The 23,040-nt window shown below is 37.3% G+C and overlaps 1 protein-coding gene across 1 annotated transcript in view; it reads left to right on the plus strand.

Moving 5' to 3' along the window:
- ANTXR2 (ANTXR cell adhesion molecule 2) overlaps positions 1-23,040 on the plus strand; it is a 209,204-nt gene that overhangs the window by 75,989 nt on the left and 110,175 nt on the right. Inside the window, exon 11 of the mRNA XM_043971262.1 lies at positions 20,312-20,390. Coding sequence (XP_043827197.1) covers positions 20,312-20,390 — 79 coding nt within the window. The remainder of the gene's footprint in view (positions 1-20,311; positions 20,391-23,040) is intronic.

Below are 23,040 nucleotides of genomic sequence, written 5' to 3' on the forward strand. Positions count from 1 at the left end.
AAAGAGAGAGAGAGAGAGAGAGAGAGAGATGCTGCTTAATTTCCAAGCTGCAGGTCTAGAAATAAATGAGTAGGGATACTCAAATGAAAGTCTGTTGAATGGGCTGTCCCCACTGGCTCAGTGGCCAATTCTCTTTGGAGCAGTGGGCTTCTTCCCCATCCCTTGGAACCTGGTTGAATTATGAATGCTAGAATAATGGTTTGGGAGACAATAGGAGACTGTGGAAAGAACACTGAACCCTATTGAAATTCAAAAGTCAAGGACTTTAGGCACATCACTTAATCTCTCTGGCCTCAGTTTTCTGATTTGTAAAATGAGCAGGTTGGACTAACTGACCTATATCACATAGGCCCCTGGAAGGCCCCTTTCAACCTCTTATCTATTATCCTATCTTTCATAAGAAAGAATGAGTGATGAATTTGGAGTCCGAGGGCTTGGGTTCAGCCTGTGGCTCTTCTGTTTGCTACCTGTGTGACTTCAGGTGAATCTCTTAACTCCGCCAGGCCTCAGTTTCTTCATCTTTTAAAGAAGGGAGTAGGATTAGGTGACTTCCAAGATCTTTTCAAGTTCTTAAATCTAAAGATGAAAGGATTATAATCCTCTCTTTACAAAAAGATTATATGAAACAAAATAAATGATTAATGAGTTATGTTAAAAGATTTTTTCTTTATAATTCTTCACTTGCTGTCTCAGAAAAATTTTAGGAAGGAGACATGCCAGTGATGAGTTGAATCTTTCCTTTGTAGGTAATTTTAAAGAGCTCCCTAAGTAAAAACACTAAGCAAGTGAGGTTTCTATGTTTGTGTCTGTTTAATGTGATGTTTCTATATGACACGATTTTTAAGGTAGTTTATTACATAGGGACATTATTTTTTATTGCAACTAACACTGGCTTTTACTAATCAAGCTTTATCCTTTGCAGTGAATTTATATTCTTTAGAATTTTTTTCTCTGTAGATGACAAGACCTCTTATGAGATTTGATTAAAGTCAATGAAACTATACTAGTTTATACTCATAAGGTGATAGCTATTTAATGTCTGTTTAATTAGCTTTTGGCTAAGGATTCCAGCCCATTAAGTAGCTAGTTAGTATATGTTTCACATAAACACATCTGGCTTAACATTCAATGAAAGTTTTTCTTGTGTGAGGGTAACAGATGTGGCGATCATTCCTCCTTTCACTTAAATAATTAGCAGCACTCTGGTGAAATACCCCCAGACAGCCTGCGACAAAGCCAGCTGTGTGGTCTCAGAGCTGTCTGTGTGGACACACGCCTCTCATTCCATCAGTCGGGTCCATTGGTGGCACTCCCTGCTTTGTGGTGTTTCCTTGGTTGTATTTCATTCTAGGATGTCCTAGGTTAATCTCCTAAAGTTAACTTTGGAGTCTTGCTTTTCTGCCTTAGAATAGGATTGAAAGGCATGACAGGAAGGGAGTGGAAATGGGGTTTAGGGATCATGAATTTTAGTAGGTTACTACCCCTGGTGTGAGGGCTGGCTGAGCCCTTTTCAGGACTGAGCATCTACCCTTGGTATCCACCTAGCACTCAACTCTCACGTGTGGCTTCAAGAAACTATAGCATGCACAGTGACCATGCCCTTTACTTGGCAAATGGGCTAAACCAAGTTGAGGGTAACTGCCAGGCCTCAAACTCATCAGTGAGTCAGGGGGATGTCTACCCCAAGCATGGAAATAGTTTCCCTGGGACAATGGGTAGATGAAAGCAATTTCTTCCAGTGCTGTGAAGGTGGCAGAAGCAGGTGCTCTGTAGCTCTTAAAAGAAAGGTAGCATGTGGCCCATTTCCCCCCCTCTGATTCCTATGCATCTCAAAGCCCTTTCTGGGAGTGTCTCATTATCCTTATATTGTAGATCACTGATCTAGACTAAGAAATTTTTAGTATTTACTGTAGAAGAGAATATTATCAGTATGGTAGGTAAGATTTTTCTTCTCTTTTTAAAAAAATCTTATCTATAATATTGATAGTATTTTTTTCTTCAGTAAAGGCTAAAAATTTCACATATATATCTATATATATATCTTATGTACATATACATGTCTCTCTGTCAGTCTATCTATCTATCGATGCTTTCTCCTTCAAAAAAAAGTCTAAGTTATTTGGGAGTTCATTGTTTTATGAGGATCATTTACATATGAATTTGTTCCTAAAATGAGATTAAGTTGGAGAGGTGGTAAAGCTGTTTAGACTTTTGCAAGTCTATGAATCAATTTCCTTTTCTGGTCATTACTCACAGTTAATATGCAGCTGTCATTAGTCTTCAGGAGAGGGGCTTATTCTTTGTCCTTTGGTTGGTAAGCCATCAACAGCTGCCCCTGCATAGCTGACATCTTAAACCTGTAACTTGGCAAATGGAACAGAGCAAAACGGATAAATATACTTAAACATGTTTCAAAGAAAGAGAAGCAGAACAGAATGATCCAATTGCCTCATCTTACAGCTTGTTTGATAGAGATAATTTTAGTAGGCATATGGTATAGTAAAATGTGCTTTCAAAAACATTGGCCACAACCTTCTGGCAAAAATGAAATAAATATCTAAATAAAATGATAGCTAGTAATATCATTTCTTATAAAAGGCAAGATTGGAAGGCTTTTTGTCTTCATGTTTGGGGTAGAAAGTAGGACACTGGTATATGTTAACAGTTTTGTGGTTTTGATCATTGAGATAAAAAAAATCAAGGCAAGCAGCTTATGGTTAATTAAAGTAAGAAACCTTTTCATCTTCTCCCTCCCCCACTTTGGCTAGTCATCCTGAATCTGTTTTCCTTAAAATGAAGTTTTGCTTAAAATCAGATTGGTAGGTTGATTGATTGCTTCTGTTTCTATTTCTCAGGCTAAAAAAATTGTGACTTTAATTTGCACAGCTTTTCAAATACAAAAAAGATAATCCACACAACAGTCATAGATTCCATTATCAAGAGAGCAAGTGATACACGTCTAATATTTAATTATTCTGATGTCTGCATTGACAGATTTGGAAACATATTTTAGGATGCTAGATTCTTGTGATAAAACAATAGATTGAATAGGTGTATTGCAACACTGAGTGGAATGTTACTGTTTTGTAAATGCAAAGTAGGGATTTGTTGTAGCAATGCAACAAATAAAAATCTAATGACTTGAAGGGGCTAACATGTCTCCCTAGTGCCCAATACACAAAAGAGATTGGAGATACTTAGAGCCCATAATATTGAGCTAGTTATCTGTAAAATAAGGTCCCAATTGAAAATAGAATAGATGGGAAACTGTTTGATGCAGTGTCATAGTACTGTAAATTTGAGAAGTCAGTAATTTTCAATAAAGATTAATTTCAATGTAATGAAATTGTTGACTGACAAGCAATATAAAAACAGTGTCATTGAACTGTATGTATTTTTTTTTTATGAAAGTTACAGTATCATAGAGGACCAAAAGAGTATTTTTTTTTCCTTTTCACTTCTGGCATTGTTGAAGACATGCCTCTTAGAAATGTATTTGTTATTTTTTGTTGAACACTGAATCTAATGAATTTCTGATGATATATATTCTGTTGATTACTTGAACATTGTGGAATTTTGAATTTCAGCACATTTCTTATACATTCATAAGATTTTTTTTTCATTTTCCTCCTTCATGAAATTTTATGTTCCTGAGCTATCATTGCTCTTGTCATGCTCTGTTTTAATTAAGAGGTATATTTGACATCAATACATAAAAAAGTTAAATTTTCTTAAATGAAATTTGGTGAGATTGAATAGACCCACTCTCTGGCTATGAAGGCATCACCATTTTTGTTAAGTTCCCTACTGATTTATAGTGCAGGTCTGCAGTTCTCTCAGTGTTCCCTACATTAGGAAAGACTGCAGGATTAGAGGAAAGGTGTGAGCATTGTGCAGTGACTTCAGGATCTTACACTAAATTAATAGACTCATTTAACGTCATTGTGACATTTGGTGGTAGTACTGCAGTTCTAGTTCCATGTCCCAGATTGTTGAGACACATCCACCTTTGGATGTGTTTCTTTATTTCACTCTGTAAATAGTGTGAGCACAAAAGAAAAAATGGCTTCACTTTCTACTATTTGCTCAGAGAGATTTCACATTTGTTTTGTTTCTGGTTATAATGTTGAAAATGAACATCGTTATAAATAATAATCCACAAATAAAACTAACAAGTAAGTATATATTAAACACCCATTGTGTGTCAATCACTGTCCTAGTTTCCTGGGGACATAAAACCAAGGACAAAATAATCCCTACTACCGTCAAAGAGCTTAGATGGGGTGTCCTGAAAATCTTAGTGCAGTTTGAAATCTTTTAAAGCTATTCTGTTATTGGAAACAGAGTCCTAGATGCAGAAGTAGGGAGACTTCAAACACTGCCTTAGACACTTACTGACAGCATGTCCTTGGGCAAGGCACTACGTTTCTCTGTCAAAGTTTTCTCATGTGTAAAATGGGAACAATAGTAATGGTAATGGTAATGGTAATGGTTATGGAAATAGTAATAGTATTAGTAAAAGTAATAGTGATAATAATAACATCTATTTCACAGCATTGTTTGAGGACCTAAATGAGATAATAAATGTAAAATGTTCTACAAACCTTTAAGGGTCTGTGAAAAATAAATACAAGACAGGGTTTTGCTTTCAAAAGAAGAAAAAGTTGGTGGGGGCACTGGAAGCTGTGAGAATGCAAAAGGCCTTACATAAGAGGTGGTATTTGAATTTCTTGAAAGAAATTAGGACTTTGTAAGGTAGGAATATATTCTAAGCATAGAAGCACCACCACATATAGTGGATAGGAGATGGAGTGCCATGTATGACAAACCTGGACAATTTGAACTGAAGAGATTTTGAAAGTGAATACTGTTGAACAATAATAAATAATAATTATAATTTATATATAATGTTTTTTATGAAGCACTTCATGCATGTTATCTCATTTAGTCCTTACAACATGGTGAGGTAGGTGCTGTTATTATTCCCATATTTTACAAGTGAGGAAACTGAGTCTCACAGAAATTGTGACTTGCTCAGGGTATTGAAACCCTTCCTGACACCAAGACCAGCCACACTCTACACACTGTACCAACTATGATCTGAAGAACTTTAAATGGAAAACAGAGACATTTATGGTTGAAATTACTAGACTGTTCTAAGGAGAAGTGACATGGATCTGCATTTCAGTAAAATCATGAAGCCAGCTTTATGTGGGGTAATCCTAATGACCACATAGAACAAGATGAGGCTACTTCTTTGAAAATGAGCAAGATTATAAATTCTTCTGTTTATATTATTGGAGCAAATTTTATACCTAATGGTTGCCATGTAGTTACTCATTTCTTGGCTGGCCATAAGCAATAGGTAGCTGTTGATATTTTGAATGACAGATTAGTGGATGAGATGATGAGGGGACAAACAAGCCTATAGTATCATGGAGTGATATTCCCTCGATTTTTCTGACATTCCTCTTTTCTGGTTGCCTTTTACTTGTCTCTCATTTTTAGTCTCCTTTATTGGATCCATTGTTTGTGTTCAACCCCCTGGACCCTCATGGATGAATGTCACCCATCATCTCGTGCTTCAGCTCCAATCCTGTCTGTTAGACATATTTACTAGAGTGTCTTAGGGGCATCTCAAGTGCAACATGTGTGGAATGCCATTTATTATGTCTTCCCCTTCCCTCACCCCGTTCCTTTTAAAATTTGCCCTGATTTTGCTGAGGCTCTCCTCTCCGCTTCTTAACTTCAGAATTACCACTGATTCATCCCTCTCCCTCACCCCCATATTTAAGGCTTGTCAATTCTGCTTCCCACAGCATTTTTATCATCTTACCTCTTTTTTCTACTAAATTAAATGGTTATCCACTCTAGTTTAAGCTCTTCTTACTTTTTACCTGAACTTTTGCAACATTCTCCTACTTAGTCACCCACTTTCCAGTATTTTTCTTTTTTCTTTATTTTTTGCAGGGCAATGAGGGTTAAGTGACTTGCCCAGGGTCACACAGCTAGTACGTGTCAAGGGTCTGAGGTCAAATTGGAACTCAGGTCCTCCTGAATCCAGGGCCAGTGTTTTATCCACTGTGCCACCTAGCTGCCCCACTAATTTTCTTATTGAATCTGTCATTCACATTCTGAAAGCATCATCTTTACCATGTCACTTCCCTGATCATTCAATGAATTCCTCTAGTATCAATTTCCAATTCCTCTGCTATTTAAAGCCCTTTACAATTTAAAGTTTAAAGTCTTCTAACCTATCTTTCCTTATTCATTTTCCATTTTATCTGTTCATGTACTCTGTGCTTTCGCCAAAGCCTCCTGTTTACTGTTCTGTACCTGATGAACCATCTCTCTCTTACACATCTTTGCCCCTCCCCACCTGGAATTTTCTTCTTCCTCACCTTTGCTGCTTGGAACCCCTTTCACCTTTCCAGACTCTATGTCTATAGAAGGCCTTTTCTGATTCCCCTACTCCTTAGTGCTATTGTTTTACCCTTTCTATCACTTTAAAATTATTATTGTTCTATGTGTGATTTCACTGGCATGGGGAATTCCTGAGGTGAACAATCTCCCTTTGCAATAACATTTCAGTTCCTGAAATTCTTCCTAGATTTTATATTTACTTGTGTTCATCAAATCAAGTGAAGAAGTATTTATTAAACTGTTAACTTTGTGCCAGGCACTGTGCTAAGTGCTGGAGATTACAGAGATTAGGTTATCACACAAACAACTATGTTCATACAAGGTATATACAATATAAATTGGATGTAGCCTCAGAGGAATGTTGTTCCCTTCCCGCCCCCCTCACAACACATTTTAGTAGAATTTAAGTATCTTGAGGGCAGGAACCTTGAGCTTTCAAAGTCCTTGGGCTTACCCAGTCGAAGCTTGATGAGTGCCTATCTGTAAGTAGATGCCTCAGTTTTCCTATGGGACTTATTGCTGCATATACTGAAGGTGACATTATTCCTGATGGGCTAAGAGAATACCTACCCATGACGCCATGTTCTGTGTGAGTAGAGAAGGGATTTACTTAGATGGTTGGAGGAACTGGGGAGACTTTTGAATGGTGACCTCATAGCTCCCTGGAACATCAGGACGTGTGGGAAAGCTGGCCCCAACAAACATCCTTGACTTGTAGCACTTGCAACTCTAGACATTGCAAAGAGCAGGGTCCCACCTGTGGTCATCCGACCTTTTGAATTTCACACAATTATTTTGTCTCCAATACTCCACCTCAGATCAGGAAAAAAAACCAGACATAACAGACTCACAGGCCATAGCCTGGGTGAGAGAGGGCCCACAGTCATTTCTTGTTCTAGTGGTCAGCAGGAAATAGTTTTCCTCACTCCATCCCCTCCTCCCCTAACTGGGCCAGTTGATGCTTCTTGTATGCCCCCACAGTTCTGACTCAGCAATTTATACTCCAAAGTCCTTTTTCTGAAATAACACCAGAAAGGACATTATCGTAAGAATTGGGCTTTCATTGGCTAGTCTCTGTTATATAATGTAGGGACTTTTTTCTTTTTTGTCTCTTTATTCCCATTTGATTTTCCCCAGTACCAAGAATAGTACCTTGAATAGCCTATCACTTCCCAATTCTTTTCTTGAATCATTCAGCAGGTTTCCAATAAGTGCCTGTTATGTGTCAGACACTGTGTAGGGCTACAGATGAAAGGATACCTACTCTAAAGGAGTTTAAAGACTCTTTAATATATGGGTGAGAGGTTTCTGTGTTTTCTGTAAACCTTTGCCTTCCATTGTTTCTTCTGCCTGAACGAGTTCCCAAGTTGCCATTGACCCATCAACAATTGCTCATTGGTTCTGGTCATTCAGTCAATCTCAAGTAAATCTACCTGACTTCAATGAAATATTTTATAAAGTCTCTAGTAGGCTGGATAGGAATACAAAGTAGATCATTTCTGCAAGCAGTCTCATTCCATCAGCTTATTTACCCTGGATAAAGAAAGGAAATGAGGCTGTAATGACATAATCTATTCTTGATGAAGCTATGAGGACTCTTAATAATCACAGCTTCCTTTTTCTACTTCTTTGTCCCATCTTTCATACATTTTCCCAGCATTAAAAGAAAGGATGTTTATTTTTTAAATACAATGTCATATTTATAGACATTCTCTACTGCCTTTTCAAAGGAGTGGCTGCTAAAATAGATATGTTAATTGTTCCTAAGAAGTGATATGACCTGGTACCATGTCAGTGAAATTGTGGTTTAAAAAAGTTCATACTTCATGAAATACTGCTTGCATTCCAACCCACAGTAACCAATTTGCAAAATATTAATTTGCTCCTTACTTTTTGAATAGCCAATAAAATATTTCCACTTTATGATCCATTAAAAAAAGATGAAAAAATTAAGTAAAATTGTGAAAGACATTTGCTGGGAGTAATAAATAATTTACCTCCAGTTTTCACAGACTGAAAATTAAACTGGCAACTACTCAAAAAGTTATTAAAATTATGGTGACTAAAGATATTTTGAAATCAAGTGCTAGTATTTAATAGTTCGCATAGCTTTTTAAAAGTTAGTTTTATGAACAATAAAGGGTATAAATTGGTATAAAGGGGTTTTCTATTTGTTCATGTTTTAATATTTTACTTCAAATTTTGGATAGGTAAATTTTCATCCTATGAATCTGTATTTTGCTTGCCATCATGCCACCAAAGTATTTAAATATATATTTAGATAAGTTAGTCTATTATAGGTACATCTTAATATATAAATTAGCTCAGTGTTATACTAGAAGTCACCATTTTTGTAACTACTTTTATATGAGTCAATAAATACTAGATGTATCAAAAGAATAAATTCTCTGTAACAAAGTAGAATCTTAAGATTTTATGGAAATCAGGGTCTCTTAAGGTCATCTAGTACAACCACCCCACTATTTTTTCTTTTTTTTTTTTTTAGTGAGGCAGTTGGGGTTAAGTGACTTGCCTAGGGTCACACAGCTAGTAAGTGTTAAGTGTCTGAGGCCGGATTTGAACTCAGGTACTCCTGACTCCAAGCCGGTGCTCTATCTACTGCTCCACCTAGCTGCCCCACTACCCCACTATTAAAAGGATTATTCTTCAACATTCTTCACAGACAGATATCTGCTTTTTCTTTGAAAACATGCAGAGGAAAGGAGGGTTTTTTGTTTGTTGGTTTTTTTTTTTTTTGCTTCAGATGGAAGGCTGTGTTCACTTTTGGAATGTGTTAACTGCTAGAAAGGCTCTTGTTTCTTTTGTGCTGAAATCTGCATTCCTATACCATCTCCTGTTCATTCCAGGTGTGTCCTTTGGAAGCACATGGATGAAATATAATCATTATACAATCTAGCAGCCTTTCAGTTAGCTAAAGACTGCTTTCATGTCTCCCTAAAGTCTTAAGTGATTATAAGGTACTTTAGGGGAAAAACAATATATGGGTTTTTTTTCTTTGTATTACAGAACTTATTACAGTAGGGAGCTCACAGCAGGTGCTTTAACCAATATTTGTTTAATGAAAAGACTTGTTGAATTCAAGGTTCTTTACTATATTGGTTTCATTGAATCATCTGTTCATCGATTTAGAGCTAAAAAGGGAGATAAAACTCATCCTCTCCATCAATTGGGGAATGGCTAAACAAGTTGTGTCATAGGAATCTAATGCAATACTATTGAGCTGTAAGAAGTGATAAGCAGATGGATTTTAGAAAAACCTGGAAAGGCTTACATGAACCGATGCTGAGTGAAATGAGCAGAACCAAGAACAACATTTTGTGATGATCAACTATGATGGACTTGGCTTTTCTCAGCAATGCAATGATCCAAGACAATGCCAAAAGACGTATGGTGCCTTTTTCCACCTTTTCTTATGATGTCATTCATGTATGGACTGAATTTCCTTCTGCTTCTACTTCGCATCATTGTAAATGAAAACTTATTGCATAATTCCTATGCCTAGGTAAAAGTGATTATTTTTCCTTAAATTTCTCACTGGACCTTTCTTGGACCTTTCCTTTGTACTTATATTACTTTCTCCTATATCAGTTATCCACATACATTAGATTATAAAGTCCTTAGCTTCAGAGCCTATCTCATACATACCTTTTTATTCCCAGTATACAACATAGTATCTTGAGTAGGTGCTTGAGATGAGTTGAACAGATGTGATTCATCTCAGTCATTGATAGAAATGTTCTCTCAGTTCTTCTCACTTCCTTTTGTCTCAGTTCATAGAGATCTTCCTATATTTATTTCTGAAAACACCCTTCTCATCATTTTTTATATTACAGCGGTATTCTATCACAATCATTTATCTCACCTTGTTTAGACGTTGCCTAATTTATGGGCATATCCTAAATTTTCTATTCTTTGCAAACACAAAAAGATCTGCCACAAATATTTTTGTTTGTATAGGTCCTATTCATTTTTCTTTAATTGCTTTGAGTTTACTACCTAGTAGCCTAGTAACAGTGGGTCAAATATATGCATAATTTTGTAGCCCTTTGAGCATACTTCCAAGTTGTTTACCAGAATGGTTGAACCAACTCACAGCTCCAACAATAGTTTATTAGTGTATCTGCTTTTGTTTGTCCCCTCCCTCCAGTATTTGTTTGTCTAATAGGTGTGAGATGGTACCTTAGAGTTGTTTTAATTTTCATTTCCCTAATCAATGGTGATTTAGAGCATTTTTTCCATGACTGTTTCTTCTGAAAACTGCCTGTTCACATCTTTTGAGCATTTATCTATTAGAAAATAGCTCTTTTATAAATTTGACTCAGTTACAAATTTGACTTAGGTGCATAATATCAGTTCCCTATATGTTTGAGAAATGAGGTCCTTATGAGAGAAACTTGCTGTAAAATTTTTGAAATTACTTCATTTTCTATGGCATCTTTTGGCAAAATGTAGTTTCCCTATTTACCCCTTTTAATTACATCTATTTTAGCTTTTGCTTGGTCCCTGATCAAAATTGCTATGCTGTCTTGTTTTTATTTTTTGCCTCAATTGAAGCATAAAAGATTCAGCTCCAGCCCTTTGTTTATTTGTTTGTTTGTTTGTTTATTTATTTATTTTTTGGTGAGGCAGTTGGGGTTAAGTGACTTGCCCAGGGTCACACAGCTAGTGAGTGTTAAGTGTCTGAGGCTGGATTTGAACTCAGGTCCGCCTTACTCCTGGGCTGGTGCTCTATCCACTGTGTCACCTAGCTGCCCCTCCATCCCTTTGTTTTAACTGTCTTTGTTTCAAGTGTGTCTTGTAAGCAACATATTGTTGGATTCCAGTTTCTAATTCATTCTGCTATCTGCTTCCTTTTTATGGGTGAGCTCATCCCATTCACATTTACAGTTATGATTACTAACTGTATTTTCCTCCATCCTATTTTCTTCTCTCTTTTTCTTTTTATTCTGTCCCTGCTTGAAAGTCTGTTTTGCTTCTGACCACTGCATCTCTTTATCTGGCTTTCATTTAACATACCCTACCTCCTTCATATCTCTTATCCCCTTCCCTTCCCATTTCCCTATTGGGTAACATCAATTTCTATACACAAATGAGTATGTATATATATTCTTCCCTCTTTGAACCAATTCTTGTTACTTCTTGGAGTGTTAGATAGTTGCACCAAAGGGCCTATCCCAGAGCACTTGGGTGTCTTCTTCAAAGACCACCCTAACACTATGAAGTCTTTTTTTTTTTTTTTTTGCAGGGCAATGGGGGTTAAGTGACTTGCCCAGGGTCACACAGCTAGTAAGTGTCAAATGTCTGAGGCCGGATTTGAACTCAGGTACTCCTGAATCCAGGGCCGGTGCTTTATCCACTGCGCCACCTAGATGCCCCTCTGAACAAATTCTTGATGAGAGTGAGGTTCAAGCATTGCCCACTACCCACCCATTTTTCTTTGGTAATTTTTTTGAAACATAATGTCTAGGTTCTGTTTTTGATGATGGCTTTTGGGTGGTCTGACAAAGCTAGATGGTATGGCAGGTACAGTGCTGTCCCTGGAATCAGGAAGAAATCATCTTCCTGATTTCAAATTTTGCCTTAGACACTTGCTAGTTGTGTAACCCTTGGCAAGCTACTTAACTCTTTTTGCCTCAGTTTCCTTATCTGTAAAATGAGACAGTGAAGGAAATAACAAGTTACTCCAATAATTTTGAGGAGAAAATCCCAAATGGGGTTCTAAAGAGTCAGGCATGACTGAAAAATATCTGAACAACAACAATTCAGATAGTTGAATAATTTAAAAATTATTTCTCCTCAATCTATTTTTCCAGATGAGTTGTTTTTTTAATAATGAAACTTTTACATTTTCTTCTATTTTTTCCATTTTTGTCATTGTTTCATTGTTTCTTGTTGTCCCATGGAGTTGTTTAATTCTAATTATTAAGATTTTTTTCAATGAGTTTTTGAAATTGCTTTTCCATTTGATCAATTATACTTTTTTAAAAGGTTCTTCTCTTTAGTAAATTTTTGTGCCTCTTTTAGAAATAGGCAAATTCTGTTTTATAATGTGTTATTTTTGTCAGTATTTTGTGCCTCTTTTGCGAAGCTATTCATTCTCTTCTCACAACTTTCTTGCATCATCTTATTTCTTTTCCCACTGTTTCCTTTACCACTCTTATCTCTTCCTTTAACTCTTCTAGGAATTCTTGTTGGGCTTGGGTCCAATTAGCATTTACTTTGAGGGTTTCTTGATCACTATGTTCACATTATTATCTTCTTCTGAGTTTGTGTCTTGGTCTTCTTTGCCATCATTAGTAAACTTTTTATGGTCAAGTTCCTTTTTTTTGTTTGTTTTTTATTGTTTGTTGGATCATTTTTCACCCTGTTTTTTTTTTTTTACTTTGAACTCCTAGGTGAGCAAAAACAAACAATAACATAAAGCCAAACTTCAGGCTTTTTTTGCATTATCATTTTCAGAGCCTGCTTGGGGGTTTGCAAATTTTTGGTGCTCCCTAAGTAGTATGATCCAGGGAGAAGTATGGTTACTGCTTTCCTGATCTGCACTCTTGTCATTACCCAGGAAGGGCATCTGGCTCATTGCAGCCACAAGCACTAGTGCTTCTCTTTGCTTTAGAATGTCGACCAGGGCTACCTTGCACCTGACCACCAGCACTCCTCTCTGCCCTGGAACAGCAATCAAGAACTGTGTATGGGCAGTAGTACCAACTGTACCCAGTTCCAGGAAAGGGTCCCCTGTAATCTCTTTCTGACCAGTTGCCTGAACCTCTTACTGTGTCTCTGGGCTAAGAGCTCCTGAAGCTCCTACTCCTGCTATGGCCACTGTTGCCATAGCCACATGTGTGGGCTCCCAACAGGCCTCTAACCTGGCATCATAGACGTTTCCTGTTATTCTCTTAAGCTTTATTAGGCCAAAAAAGTCTGTTCTCAACCTCTTTTTTTTTTTTTTTGGCTCTGATACTCTAAAATTGTATTTGAGGCTTTTATTAAAGTTGTTTGGAGGGAATTGTTGGGAGAATTCACTGGGTGGCTGCCTTTAATCTGCCATCTTGGATCTCTCTCTCTGTGATTTTGCTTAGGAAAAGAACTTGTGATAATAGAGAACAAAATTCTCCACTTCCAGCTTTTGGAGTGAAAACTTTAACAACTTCAGTGAAGCCAGTTTCTTAACCCTCTTCTCTGAGGAAGAATCTACAGGTACTGGATGGGAAGTAGTAGCAGGAGGGATCATGGATCATTCCTTTTGACTACTTGCCCCCCCCTCCCATTTTTTTCAATGGACTAAAATAAAGGTTTTTTAAAATTTACCTATTTAGCCATGTAGGCCTACTGGGTTGTTAGGGTTTATTCATCAGAAAATCAAAACGAAAAAGTAACTGAACAAAGGAAAAATAAACTCCACTTGCTTACATCCTGTTCCCTTGTCTACCTGCCCCCTAAGTACTGTGATGCGATGTGGGTTGCTGATAATAGGGGTTAGGGGAAGATGCAGAAAGAGGAACCTGAAGATAGAGATACAAAGTGTTGTGTCAACTTCCTGGCCAACTTCATAACTGTTGCTTAGCATCAGTTCTGTTTACCTCTAACAAGTCAGGGGCAAAAAGTATCTATGCTAGGAGATAGACATGTCACATAGTTGCAAATTGGCCTGGTTGGCTTCATGGATTCTGAACTTTTCTTTTTCTCTTCAAGACATGGCCAACTTCATAGAAATGAGATCATTTCCAGGGGTTATGTTAATCTAGGTATCACTGTATTGTAACTAAATAAGGTCAGGGTAGAACACAAATGGAAAATAATCATTTGTACATGATTTTTGACCCTTTCTATATTCGTTCTCCTAGTAAATAAAACAAGGAGAGTTTAATGGATTTCTTAATTTTCCTTGAATTTTGATTATCACCCTTTCCTCCTTTGTTCCCTCTCCTCTAAATCAGTTTGAGGTTAAAAGAATTCCTCAATGAACTATCCCTGAGGCTGTTTGTGTTCATTTTGCCAGAGTGGTAAATGTCTTTTATTTAGATCACTTTTGGCTTGTAACTTCTGTCTCTAAAGTCTCTTTCCAAACGTTTAGTCTTATTCCTTTTAGACAATTTTCTCTATATAAAAATCTTTGTCTAGGGAAGTCTCGTTCAATTAACAAGCATTTATTAAGTTCCTGCTATGTGCTAGAGCCTGGCCTAAAGGGATCACAAAGACGCAAGTTTGATTCTGTGAGAAATCAGTAATCAGTTTTGCTAAAAAACCAACATATTGCTAAGCTAGAAAGTTTTGTTTATCTCAGAATCTCACCATGGACTTAGCTTGATATTATTATTAAATTTGATTTGTACTCTCTTTGAAGACAATCAAATGCTGCATCAATGTGGCTCCTTTTTTTTCTGTGTGCACACACACACACCTATGTAATTTTCTACAAAAAAAAATCAAGAAAATCAACAAAAGGAAGCAGGTCTGTGTTTCATAAGAAAATGTCCAGAATTTTTTTTTTTAATAGTCCAATGACAGAGAAAAAACTTGCTGCACTAATCCAATAGGAAGCATTATGGAAGTTAAGGTTGGCACAAAATTTAGTTTTTTTTTTTTGTTTTTATTTATTTTTTTTTTTTAGTGAGGCAGTTGGGGTTAAGTGACTTGCCCAGGGTCACACAGCTAGTAAGTGTTTAAGTGTCTGAGGCCGGATTTGAACTCAGGTACTCCTGACTCCAGGGCCGGTGCTCTATCCACTGCGCCACCTAGCTGCCCCTCAAAATTTAGTTTTTTATTGACTTTTTTAACCTATATATAAGAAAAGAGCTGTCAGTTTGTTAATATGAAATGAGCTTTATATTTTCCCACCAGAATATGTATTTATATGAATATGAATAGTTTTGTAGAAACAATTATTTTTAAAAAACGCTATATCATTCAAAATTAGGTATAGTTGGCTCAGTTATTGAGGTCCGGAGCTTTCATTCTATGGACTATCTGAGAATTTCAGAAATTCCACATTTACCTATTTCTCCTATGGGGTCATGCTTTAGGACTTTTCTCAGCTACTAGGGAGTATGTGTGTGTGTGTGTATATATATGTGTGTGTGTGTGTGTGTGTGTGTGTGTGTGTGTGTGTGTGTATGTAGGTATATATATATTTTTTGGGGGGGGGTGGGCAATGAGGGTTAAGTGACTTGCCCTGGGTCACACAGCTAGTGTCAAGTGTCTGAGGTCAGATTTGAACTCAGGTCCTCCTGAATCCAGGGTCAGTGCTTTATCCACCGTGCCACCTAGCTGCCGCAGAGTATATATTTAAAAATTTTGTTAATCTAATAATAACTAGGACCCTAACCTTATAAGAGTTATGCAAGACATCTTCAAGCCAAATAGAAATTACTTTTGAATTATGTATTGTCCCTGAATATGCCTTGTGTTTTCCCACCTTGGTGTCTTTAGTAAAATTCTATTGGGAATGTCCTTTCCCTTCTCCTGGGCCACCTCAATCTTTTTTCTCCATTAAGATCCAGTTCAAATCCTAAGTCTTCTATGGAAATATCTCTTTGATCATGCGAGTCTGATGTTCTTTTTCTTCTTCACAACCTTCCTTCTGCCAGGGCTGGCTGAGGCCTCTCTGGATTGGAATGAAAGGAGACGCTTGTAGATCAAGAAACATTAACAAAATGAAGTTTACTTAGCAATTACATGGAAAAGACATTGTGTGAGGATATCACACTGATGCAGGTGGGCAGAGCTTCTTTGCCTCCCATTTGCCACAGTGGTATGCCTTGTCAGAAGGTTGTGTTAGGCCTAAGGGGCCCTCAACTCCTCAGGCACTGGGCTTTTATTCAGAGATGACCAGGTCAACAATTCAAGCCATAGTCCCTGAAATGATTAAGTCTCAAGGATGGTTCCATTGCCATATAAGATAAAAAATAGTCTAGCATGTAGGGTATAGATGTTTCTTCTACTACATCCCCACTCTTTGGTGCAAAGGTCCTCAAACTCTTTTAGGAAAACCACCACCACTTCGATAGTCATATGTACTGGAAAACCCTGAATTTTGGGATGTGAAAAGCCTGGAATAGGCAATAGTGTAGAGGCTTCACGCAGGTAAAAGAAAAACTAAAAGAACAGCAGACAATAAACAATATAGTGACCCTTTTAAAAAGTGCAGTCCTAGTGGTGGCCGTGGGCAGGAGTGATGTCAGGAGAAGTTCACCGAGGGTTTCCAGATATCAATGGGACGCAGTACCAGGAATATCAGGGCCACAACACAGATGATGATGATGCTTCTGGCTTAGTCACTGATACTCATCACAAGTCAGAGACATCTGTAGTCAGAAAAGGTCATTACCATCTTCAAACTGATGGTTCTCAGGGCTAGGGTCTGTACCAAAATGCACCCACCCAGTACCACTACCTTCTCAGTAGTCTATTTCTTCTGGATTGGAGGAAGCACCCCGGGGCTTTACTGAGACCCGGCATTAGAATTCAAAGAAAGGGAAAGTTATATACCACATGTTCAGGACTGAAATTGGAACATCTCTCCTTCCACTCGGTCTCACCCACCTCTCATCCTCAGCAAATTAACTGGTGTATGTTTGCCATACTTATTCATATGTTCAGTTTTGGAAAATTCTCTAGGTTTCTGGGGCAGTTAAAAACATTGTCCTTTCCAGATATTCCCTCAGTGCCTTGTATTAAAGTCTCAAAATCCATATGCTACAGTTCTTAAGGGTCTCCTAAATTCCATATTAAGTCTCAAGCAGTTGACTTAATAACAGTTCTTAGAAAGTCTCCACGTCAGCATTCTTCAGTGAGAGATGAGGCTTTTGACAGCTGGTGGGCCTGGAGATCCCAGCCATTCCCCAATACAAAGTTTTCAAATTCAACAACTAATAATTTACACTGTTTATCACAGAAAAGATTCACAGCCATCTCTCATTTGCTGAGTTCCTAGGAATAGTTGACTTGCTAATTCCCTCCCATACTCCCTAGCAGTGGGATCCTCCATACTGCATACTGTTCCACTGAGAAAGACTTTTTTTTTTTTGAGAAAGACTCTTGATATGCAAATAGAAGCATGGACAAAAGTATAGTATCCCCAAGGTGGGCTAGGCTTGTGAGGGCATCCAGTCATCTAGGGCTCCCTTTCCTTCATAATTTCTTTTCTCCACTTAAGCTATGAGGTCATTCCAAACCAGTCTTGTTGCCTATGTCCAGTTTTCTAGGCCAGGTCTGGTTTGGGCTGTTCTGGTATTTCAGGCTTAGGATTGAAACTAAATGAGGCCATGGTACACCATCTAGCTTTTAACAAAAGTAAGTCCATTTAACAAATACATGGACAGGATTTTCAGCAAGAATGTGGGCGGTTACAACTTCTTTGCCTCTGCATTTGCAGTGGGGGTGTACCTGGCCAGGAGAGCACTCCTTACTTCTTGTCCTGGCTCGGGTAAACAGGAAGCTACATAAGTAATTTGAAGAATAGAGGATAGTTTTATTACTTTTTTAGGGAAAAACTAGCCTAGTCTCTGTGGAATGTTAACATCTACAGTCTTTGTCACATCTGTAGTTTGTAATATTAGTCTAACACTTATTGTGTGATATTTTATATTCCATTCTACTGGATTATAAATTCCTTGAGGACAGGGCCCATGTTTTATATGTCTTTTTAGTCCAGTATAATGTCTTGGTCATAGGAGGCATTCAATACTTGCTAATTATTTTGCTTTTTTTGAAACCCACAGAAGTCCTACCCCATGTAAAAGATATACATTTATTGTATATAACATATATAATTTATCTATATTATATGCTTTAATCCATATAAGTCATATGTGCACATATGTATATATTTCAGTTCAGTTAAATGTTGAATCAAATTATCCAACTAAATAAACAGTTAAATTTAATTTTAAAAATTAACTATTATGTGCACAGCACTGTGCTAGTACAAAGATAAAAAATTCCCTGTGCTTAAAATAGCTTATATAAGATTGGATATAATGTGCATATATGGTATCAAAAGAAAGTATGTATATATATATATATATATGTGTGTATACGCACACACACATAGATAAATAGATAGTTAGATGATAGATAGTAATACAACATGATTTAAAAAAGGAAAGGTTCAAATTACCGCACAGAGCCATGGCATTTTTCACAGTTAAAGAAAAAGACAATGGTTAGAGAAATACTGACAATGCTTGACTTTTAGGACATGACAATAGCCTATCTTTACCTATTTACAAAATACTTTTCTTACAACAACCATGTGATAGGCAGGACTATTATGATCCCAGTTTTACAGGTGAAGAAATGGAAATGCAGAATTTGTGATTTGCCTAGGGTTATAAACTGCTTCAAGGACAGAAAACAGACCTTTCCATTGTCATACTGATTTATTTCTAGCCCCAAATTTATTCTCTCTGCATGTACACTACTCCACCCTAATTTGAATTTAACACTGATTCAGAAGCAGTCAGTTGCTTTTTGTGGAATCATCAAACTTGGGGTTTGTTCTAAGGCACAGATCTGACCAAGTCACTCTGGTGCTCAAAAATCTTCAGTGGTTTCCTGTGGAAATGAAATATAAACTCCTCACCTTGAGATTTATGGCCCATGACAATCTATATTGACCTTTCTGCATTTCTGTCTGTATCATCCTTGTCATACATTTGACATTCTAGCCAAACTGACCTACTTATTGTCTCTTAAACTCACCATTCCATCTCCTCATTCCATCTTTGCATATCTCCTGTGTAGCCTCCTTCATTTCTGCCTCTTAGAAATTTAAGCTTCTTTACGGATTTAGCTCAGTGGCCATTTCCTACTAGAAGCCTTTTGTGATTCCCCTTAGCTGTAAGTTCTTCCTCCCTATTAATAATACTTATATATATGTTGAATCCCCTAGAAGAATATAAACTCTTTAAGGTCAGAGACCATGTGTTCGTATGTGTGTACATCTTTGTACATCCAGTAATTAATCACATTGAAAAAAAGGCTTGTAAATTTTGTTTTAATTAAAAACAACATAAAACATTTTCACAAGAGGAGCAACACTGTCACTATTATCTGCAAAATAGACATTGTATAAACATTAAATTGAGTTGAATTTCTTAAAATTGAGAATTGTTGGCATATTCTTTTTCAATACCATGGATTAAACATTTTTGGTCTATATTCTCTTCATAAGTAGAACAATTACCCTATACTTTCACTTATTATTTGCCCTTTAGTTCTATGCATTTATATTCCTTGTTTTTCTCACTTTATTTCTCACATGAGATTTGTCATTGTAGAGTTATGTTTTTCTCTTTTCCTGACTATTTCTGATGTGCAGGCCACATATTGTGCTTTCACAATTCCTATTTCTCTTTTAAGCCATTTAGAAACATCTGCTGTGGTTCCATGCTCTTGGGAACCCACAGCATCCTCTGCCTCATATGGTTTTGATTAATTTTGCTTTGTTTTGCAATATTTATTCTTAGATGTCTCAACTCATTTAGCTTTTATAGGGGGTATCTTTCCTCCTGTGTTGGGTTATCTGCTTATGCTCAAGGTCTGTAAATCAGTTTTTTTTCCTCCTGATATCTTTGATAATTTCAGGTTTTTTTCTTTATTTCCCTATCACTCACTTTTTGACTCCTTCCCCTTAGATGGGGCATAGTAAAAGCTGGAAAGATATCACTTTGTGGTAACTCTTCAAATTAGAGGATCTGGGGAAAAGATACAGTATTGCTGATAAAAAACAAACAAAAAAAACCTAAAAATACTTTGATCCATATATGCAAAATATAATTTCTGATTCAATGTAAACTATATCAGTTTATAAAAATTTGTCATAAAGTTATAGTTTTATTTAAATTGCTTTCTCACTTTTTTTCAGAACTCTTGAGGTTTCTGTGAGTTTGAATGAAGGAAAATCTGTCCTCTACAGCTCATTGACAGTAACAGCTACAAAGTGTGTAAGTATGCAAGAGAATACTGTAGAGCCTAGCTTCTCAAACTTTGGGTGGAGATGCCATATGGGGTCACATAACTGAGTGTGGGGGTTATGTTATACCTATTTTATATACCTGTGTACCGAGGGTCACATAACAATGTTTGGTCAAAAAGGGATCACAAGTGGAAAAAGTTTAAGAAGCCCTGCTGTAATGGTTACCATTGGAGATCTGGCTGTTTTGCTGAATTCAAGTTCTAGAACATTGCATAGTCAACTAAATTAGATATGAATTACTCCAAATTCTTGCTTCATGTCTTTCAGGAATTCTACTTGAATTTGTGCCCAGAATATTGTTCTCCTTTCAGACTTTACTTATAGTGTTCTAGTGTCATTCTTTTCTTGTATGTTTGTGCCTGTCATCACTGTCACCATAATAGCTTTTTTTTTTTTTTTTTTTGGTGAGGCAATGGGGGTTAAGTGACTTGCCCAGGTTCACACAGCTAGTAAGTGTCAAGTGTCTGATGCCGGATTTGAACTCAGGGAGTCCTGAATCCAGGGCTGGTACTTTATCCACTGCGCCACCTAGCTGCCCCCTCACAATAGCTTTTTATGATGGAATATTTTCTTTTTGTTCATTTTTCAAGATTTTCTTCCCAACTTGCCTTGTTTAGTCCTATTTTCTATGTCTTTGGTTTCTACTGATGTTTTCTCTCATTATTGATAATTGTGTTGGTCAAGGGTTTCAGGGGCAAATCAGTCTGGAGACCTACAATCTTTTTTGTTTGTTTCTTTGTTTTTGTTTTTAGTGAGGCAATTGGGGTTAAGTGACTTGCCCAGGGTCACACAGCTAGTAAGTGTTAAGTGTCTGAGGCTGGATTTGAACACAGGTACTCCTGAGTCCAGGGCCAATGCTCTATCCACTGCGCCACCTAGCTGCCCCTAGACCTACAATCTTTCAGTGTTCCAAAAGCTGTCTGATCCAGGGCAAAGTCTGATTCCAACCTTCCTGATCTGAATTTTATAAGCTCCTCAGCTGGAGTTGGGTCTGAGACATATAACTATGCTCTTGCTCTTGGTTAGAGTTCTGGTAGAGTATTGCTTGATTAAACTACGATTAGCTAGCTGGAGTTGTAGAATAGCACCCCCACCCCTTTATTCTAAGCTCCCTGCTCTTATTGTTCTTTATGCTTCAGATTGGCCTGAAGCTCGGGCTCCGAGACCTTGTTCTACTCCAAAAGTCAGCTCCTCATAGCTACTGTTTTTTTCCCCAGTATGATTCAGTTTTATGTCGCATATACATATATGCATGCATGTATACATGCACATATATAGACACATACATAGATATACATATACATACACACACACAGACATTTAGTACGCAAAGCATCTTTTCATTGAAATCTGCTAGGAATTTATGTGACCCACAACAGTTTCAATCATCACGACATTTTCATACAGGTGTCCTGTCATGTCATCTTTTGCTTGTAAACTACCAAAGAAGCCACAGATGTCCCTACTTCTACAAAGACAAGGCCAAATAGAGTTCTAATAAATCAATAAAACACCCACAGCTTACATTGGAGAAAGCACAAAGTTTACTGCAGTACTGAGAGATCTAAGCTGGGATGAAGTTTGTGTCTATGATTGACAAAGAGGTGAAGAGGTGTATGTTTAACTAAGAGGCCAGTTTTAGTTTAGAAACTGGCAACTGGGGCAGCTAGGTGGCGCAGTGGATAAAGCACTGACCCTGGATTCAGGAGGACCTGAGTTCAAATCCAGCCTCAGACACTTAACACTTACTAGCTGTGTGACCCTGGGCAAGTCACTTAACCCCAATTGCCTCACCAAAAAAAAAAAAAGACAGAAAGAAATTGGCAACTAACATTACTCCACTTCAGAGCTTGGTATCAGTAATTGGCTCCTGGTCCATAACTCTGACTGTCTTCTTGGAGAGAGATTATGAGAGATGGAAAGATGTTAACTTCTTTTTAAAAATTTTTTTAATTTAAATTTTTTATTTTTTTGGTGAGGCAGTTGGGGTTGTGACTTGACCAGGGTCACACAGCTAGTAAGTGCCAAGTGTCTGAGGCCAAATTTGAACTCAGGTCCTCCTGAATCCAGGGCCAGTACTCTATCTACTGTGCCACCTAGGTGCCCCAAGATGTTAACTTCTGAAGAATTTTTACTCATGTAGCTTTTTCAATTTAATTAAATTCTTCCCTATGCCACAACTGTATCTGGAAGAGACATTCACTGCCCACTACTCAGTCTCTGGCCTGTGAACACTCCTTGCTCTGGTCCGCAAGGGATCCTTGTACAGTGTTTTGCCCTCTTTGCTCTATCTAGGACATCTTATTGCCCTAATGCATAGCCAAAAGCCCTATTTAGCATATTGTCTTCCTAGTTAAACAGATTCCATTGCATATAGACCTCTGTTTCCATATGGTGGGCTGGCCTGGGGGTAAAAATTTCATGTGAATTTTCCTTGGATTTCCTGATCAGGACTTAGTGTTGGCCATTTTCTAGGTCTTTGTGGAGTAGTTGTGAAGGGTATTTGGCCTGTATTGCTTCTTCCTATTATGTCAGGTTGGCTGGTTTCCTCAAAGGCATTGTTTGTTAGCAAATTTTTCCTAGTTACTTTCCATTCTCTAATTTGCTAGATAGTTGAT

This window comes from Dromiciops gliroides, chromosome 6 (assembly GCF_019393635.1).
Source record: "Dromiciops gliroides isolate mDroGli1 chromosome 6, mDroGli1.pri, whole genome shotgun sequence".
In the NCBI taxonomy this organism is placed as follows: domain Eukaryota; kingdom Metazoa; phylum Chordata; class Mammalia; order Microbiotheria; family Microbiotheriidae; genus Dromiciops; species Dromiciops gliroides.